The sequence below is a fragment of the Sardina pilchardus genome, chromosome 1 (genome assembly GCF_963854185.1).
Source record: "Sardina pilchardus chromosome 1, fSarPil1.1, whole genome shotgun sequence".
In the NCBI taxonomy this organism is placed as follows: Eukaryota; Metazoa; Chordata; class Actinopteri; order Clupeiformes; family Clupeidae; genus Sardina; species Sardina pilchardus.
In genome coordinates this window covers 51,499,405-51,505,404 of record NC_084994.1, presented here as the reverse complement: position 1 = coordinate 51,505,404, position 6,000 = coordinate 51,499,405, and the positions used below count along the sequence as shown (strand labels likewise).

At 39.9% G+C, this 6,000-nt stretch overlaps 1 protein-coding gene across 2 annotated transcripts in view; it reads left to right on the top strand.

Moving 5' to 3' along the window:
• Positions 1 to 2,843: 2,843 nt before the first annotated feature.
• LOC134095632 (son of sevenless homolog 1-like) overlaps positions 2,844 to 6,000 on the top strand; it is a 32,810-nt gene continuing 29,653 nt past the window's right edge. The window contains exons 1-2 of one of the 2 annotated variants that reach the window (XM_062549273.1): positions 2,844 to 3,098; positions 3,766 to 3,929. In XM_062549273.1, the coding sequence (XP_062405257.1) occupies positions 3,843 to 3,929 (87 nt within the window). In that variant the 5' untranslated portion in view covers positions 2,844 to 3,098; positions 3,766 to 3,842. Of the gene's footprint in view, positions 3,930 to 6,000 lie in introns of both variants that reach the window. The other variant, XM_062549281.1, reaches the window with a different exon arrangement.

Sequence of the window (6,000 nt, the reverse complement as noted above, 5' to 3'; positions counted from 1 at the left end):
GTGGAGGAAGAGGGTAATAAAATAAAATAAATAAATAAAATAAATAAAATAACACACACACACACGCGCGCACGCACACACGCACACACACATAAACACAGACACAAACACAGACACAAAGACACACACACACACACACACACACACACACACACACACACACACACACACACACACACACACACACACACACACACACACACACACACACACACACACACACACACACACACACACACACACACACACACATACACATATCAAAGCCAACAATTTATCTGGCTCCTGTTACAGGAATATGAACTTGATGAAAAGATGACGAAGTAGTTGGAGCAGCACAAGGTGAGGCTGAAAAACTGTCTCGACCGCAATACCTGCCGTCGTGATAGATTGTCTGGCTGTAGCTAGGTTCAACACCAGATTCTGGATTGGGCTGCCAAACATGAAATAATAAGAAACTATTGACAATGACCTAGTGTCCACAAAGTGCCCCCTGTGTATTAATCATTTACCATAAATTACCTGACGTTAGGTTTTTTTGTCCCAAACTGAATAGTTCTTCAGTCGAATCGTTTGCATTGTAATTGGACAGGCAGGTTACTGCACATGTACAATACAGTGCATGTGTCCTTCTACTATGCTGCTAAGACAATACCCTCTATTCTATGCCACCTCATGTCCCTATGACATTACTTTTGAGACGCGAATTTAAATTAAAGGAAGTGAATTGAAATTCATTTAAATTCATATAAACAATTTAAGGGTAATGTTCAACAATGAAGTTTCACAAAATATGTCAGATATGTTCGCAACAAAAACACAACTTATAATTAAAAACAGTAATCAATTACATTTCCAAAGTAACCTACCCAAAACTGAGTGTATGTGAGATTCAACACATTCCTCCTGTTGTTTTGAATTGCCATGAATTGAATTCCACTTCCTGTCATTCCAATTCCATTTCAACTTCCTGTGGGGTGGGGCCCAATTCAATTCAAATTCCAATTCATGAATTGAATGGAGGCCAATTCTAAAATTCGGAATTGTGCACAAGCCTGTACGCCACATAAACAATTTGGCCCACGATCCCTGCAGAGACTTGGCTCCTCAGTAGCAATGGATAATAGGGAAGGGAGTGAAACCCATGTAAATGATCAACCCCATAAACCTGTGAAACTCTTCTAGGAGTCTCTTCGTCCCGTGCACCTATACTGTTTGTATATACGGCTTACTAAGCACAAACTCCCGTGTACCTTCCAGTTTGTAAAACCACATAGACAATTATAGTGTGAGTAAAAAACATTACAAAAAGATAGGTATCCTAAACTATTGAAGCATTCTGAGTAACTAAAAATATTTATAAGCAGTTTTATTACACAATGGCTACCTATCTGATTGCTTTGGCTGGCATCAAGAAAAAGACATAACATTTCACCTAAACCCACAACTCTGAAATTTCACCTAAACTAACAACTCTGAAATAATGGCATTTCAGGCAGAATTTTATGTAATCATGTTTTCTATAACCACATAATTGAGAGGAGTAGAATAGCTATTGTCTATTTCAAGTCATGACATCTTAGAAAATGATCAGACAAGCATGTCCAATGTTTGTGTAATTTACACAGAGGTCGGCAAGCTAAATTAGTTCACCAATTATCATTAAGATAATTCATAACTAGAACTGATGTAACTGATGGTTTCCAGTCGTCGAGGTAAACTCCAACAAAGTGCAGGTGGCGTCCAGCTGTCCACGTCAAATGTACCAACTGAAGTGACACTTCAGTATTTTTTCATGACTCATGAAGTATACAAAAAAAAATTGCACTATAAACCTCTTAACCATTTCATCAGTATACTAACCCAGCTAATTTAATTTGCACAGATAGGAGGTATAATCACTCTCTGCTGGTGGTTAAAGGCCCCTGAGTTTTTAACCTTAAAATAACATTTCCAAAATGATTTTGATGGCATCTCTGCCACACTCTTAACAGGTCTTATTAACATAACTAGGAAGTTGATGTTTAGGTAAGTAAGTAATATCGGCTACTGTAATTCATCTTTCATGTACAGAGTGGAACACAACACTCCACACAGCTTGCCAGACAGAGTGGTGAGTGTGTGGTAGGCCTAGGCCTATAGGCTACACATAACACACAGTAGACATAACAAACAAATAAACAATTAATCAAGAATACCACTGTCCCTGGTCGGTGGTCATTCACCATTTAACACACAGCGTGTAGAGCAGGCAGGTCATTGTCCATGCTGGCATCTATTGTAGGGATGTTGCAGCGGATCATCCCCGCTGCCCGGTGGAGCACTGTTGCTGATCGTGAACTGCAAAAGTTTGAGGGCAGAGAATCCACTGGTTTTCATGCCCAACCAGGGTGAACTCCAAGACATCATTGAAAACAGTAAGGAACACAAGATCTCGAGAAAAGACATATTAATTAACTAATGGCAATCAGGCTATTCTGTTCCAAAACATGCTGTGTCATTGTCCATATCCATATTGTATGTCTCTGTGGCATAAGTGGGTTGATATGTTTATTTATAATAGAGTCAAAATATACCCACTGAAATTGCCCCATAACCTTGACTAAAACCAAGGACTGATAGCTATATGACGCGAGGAGAGCTGAGACTGCTATGTTCTTTTCCGCCACCAAGTTGATTCACGTCATCCATCAACAAATCCAGCTTTCTGTCAACCGCACTATTTAGTCTGTTGATTTGGTCTGTAACTAACGTCAGCAACTGCTTGGCGTGTAATTACACGCACGTTACATACAGAATTATGATCCGAAAATGGACCAGAGGTGATAGATCGGTTTTCTGTGTAAGGTGCGTCTATCGAATTCGTTGAGCGCAACAAGACATCGCAACGGCGTTCATTGCGCATGTACTGTTTTCCTTCACCAACTACTAGCGCACGAGTCAACAATCGCCAAAATAAATTTGCCGTCCCGGTGATAAAAACGTGTGTATTATCAAGAGCGTGGAATTACAAAGCCGTCTGTTTCATGCAGTACTCGGACATCGAGCTGATAGGAAAATTTGGTAGCTTTAAGTTAGGTGAGCTCATGGAGGATAAGGTGAGCAACCCTGCCGAGGATTCTGTTGAAATGGGTGATTATGTATCGAACTGGGACCTTTGCCCTGTGCAGGCATAGCGCTTTCGTTAAGGGAATGGTTTAAATGTCTACTTGACGACAAACAAATTACAATCAAATTATTGGTACCTGTAAATCAGCATTTTTCCATCTGATCATTTACGCGAGGCGAGATGCTAGCTAACATTAGCTTGTTAACATGCTAATTATCAACAGATAACCAACTTCCGATTTGGATCGATCAGTGTGGTCAACGTCAGCTAACGTTAGCTCATTCCAAATAACGTTAGCTAACACTGATGGCATATATGATTTCTGTTTTAGATGTTAAATGTAAAGCTGACATAACGTTACCTAGATAATACGAATGCTGTTAGCTACTTCCACAGTTATTGGCTTGAAGGGTGAGTGGACTTAGCTGTCCTAGCTAACGCTAGCTAGGTGGTGACATCTGTACTGTTAGTAGGCTAGTTAGCTAGCTACTCAACGATATGACGGCCGCAGTACCAAGTGTATTTTGGGGAATGCTACTTTAGAAGATATAAAGGCAACTGCCAAAACGACACCACACAGCTTGGACGCCTATAGTATTGTTGTACTGTCACGGTGGCCCGGTGGTCAAACACCTTCACTGCTTTCATGTGAGAAGAGGGCCGTGGGGAGATTCCTCGCTGGCAACTCCTGAATTGCGCACGGATAAAGTTGGCTTGCTAGCTAACTAAAGCCATGCAAGCGGCACAGCTACAGTACGACTTTTTCAGCGAGGACAACGCACCGAAATGGCGGGGGCTGCTGGTACCTTCTTTAAACAAGGTAAAGTAATGCAAACTCAAAATGATTGGCTGTACATAGTTATCACAGGTTATGCTAACGCTAAATTGATTCCCAGGTTCCAGCATTATGATCTTTTCATGACACGATATCCTTAGTGCCTCCAACTTACCCAGCTAGCGTACCTTAGGCCTGAAGAATAACATTGCTACACAGATGTTTTACAACCAGCATACATTGTCTGACATTTTCTTGTCTGAGTGTATTGCATTGTGGTTTATGTCAAGTTTGTTTCGCTGATGGTCTTTACAGTTTTGTGAACTTTTTGACATAGTGGTATAATGCACAGCAGAGTATAGCGTTAACGTTTCGCGTAGCCTGGAATCTAGACTACTGCCTGTCATCCTCAGCTCAGCTCAGCTCAGCTCAGGTCACCACCACTCCATGACAACAGAGTATCCTAGTAGTTGAACCTCGTCAACAGCCCATCATCAACCTTTGCAACGTAGTTCTAGACCGTGTTGCATTGATCATATGTTGATTGTCATCAAATGTTCTGAATAAGAGATGACAAAGAGTATGTTATCTATTTTACTTATATTGCCTTTCCCCCCTGCTGAAATCACATTTCTTGCATCTGGTATCATGTTTCATTTTGACACGCCATACATGACCGTTATCCAAATTGATGCTAAAATGTTCGAATTTGATCTTTAAAATGGGCATTGCAATAGTAAAACCCATGGTCTCCCAGATTAACCATAATGAATGAGTGTTATATCTAGTGGTCAAATAAGAATATTCAGATTGAGTTTTAGATTAGCCAAGCCAAAGTTATAGGCACTGGCAGAATGCAATTCTAAAAGCCCGATCTGCAGCAAAATTCCATATGCTGCTTCCTTGTCGTGTGATGAAGCTCATCATAGCTGCTACCCAGCTACCCATTTCTGGTTGCCAGGATGTGCCGGCAACATTCCTTGAAGGGTGCTTTGGGTTTCATTCGATTGCTCAGAATTATTTTCAGACAAATATAGTGCTAGTTTAAGGTTACTTGTTTTGGTTAACAGAACGTTCTCCTAACATGTAAATCATGGGGACTTTTAGAGTAGTGCAATGTTGCAACATTTTGCCACTTTTTGAAGGTCCCAGATAGCAAAATCAGATTGGCAGTGCGACCGCTGGTGGCATTCTGCCGGTGGTGTGCCACAGACAATACATGATATGTTATACAAATTATGGATAAAGTAGGCCAATAGCTGAATAAATAGGAAAACGATTTGAGATCAATAGTGACCAAACAAGAGGGAGCGTCTTGCTTATAAAGAGTTTTCTGTGACTTTTTCATCATCTTTACGCTGATCTCCATCCCTCTCACACATCTCTTTACTTAGAGTTCTCTCTTCAACCAGATTAACATCCAGCTTGATTTATCTTCACTGACTCCAACTAGATCGGCACGTAACTTTGGCGTCAGAATTACTGACCAACTTGACTTTTCTGAGCATGTAGCCTCTTTTGCTAAGTCATGTTGATTCATCCTTTACAACATTATTAGGAAGATCATTAGCGGTCTTCTGATGAGCGTCTGCTGTGTCAACCAGCTATAAACACAAGGTCATATTCAAGATTTTTTTCATCAGTGGTTCTTGTTGGTGGAATGAGTTGCCCAGTACTCCTCGTTCCAACAATAGTTTTGAATCTTTCAAGAGGGATCTTTCAACATCTATTCAATATGCACTTTTAAAGCGCTTCTTATGATTATGGTTTGTATAGTGTTGATTTGTTTTCATTAGGCCATTGATTAAATTGACATTGTTGTTTTATTATTGCGTAAAATTCCATAGTTATTGTTATATTATATGATTGATTGAATGACATTATTGTTTATTTACTATTCTCCCATATTCATTGTTTATCTTCAATAGGTTTGCTTGTATTGATATTGTTCATTGTTTATATTGCTATTCCCTACTCTAACCAACTTTTTGAATTTGTTCAATACTAAATGAATTATTGTATTGCCTTTTGTTTGTATGTCGCTTTGGACAAAGGCATCTGCCAAGTAGCATAACCATAACCATAGCCATCTTGTTCTGTAACTATTGTTCTGAAG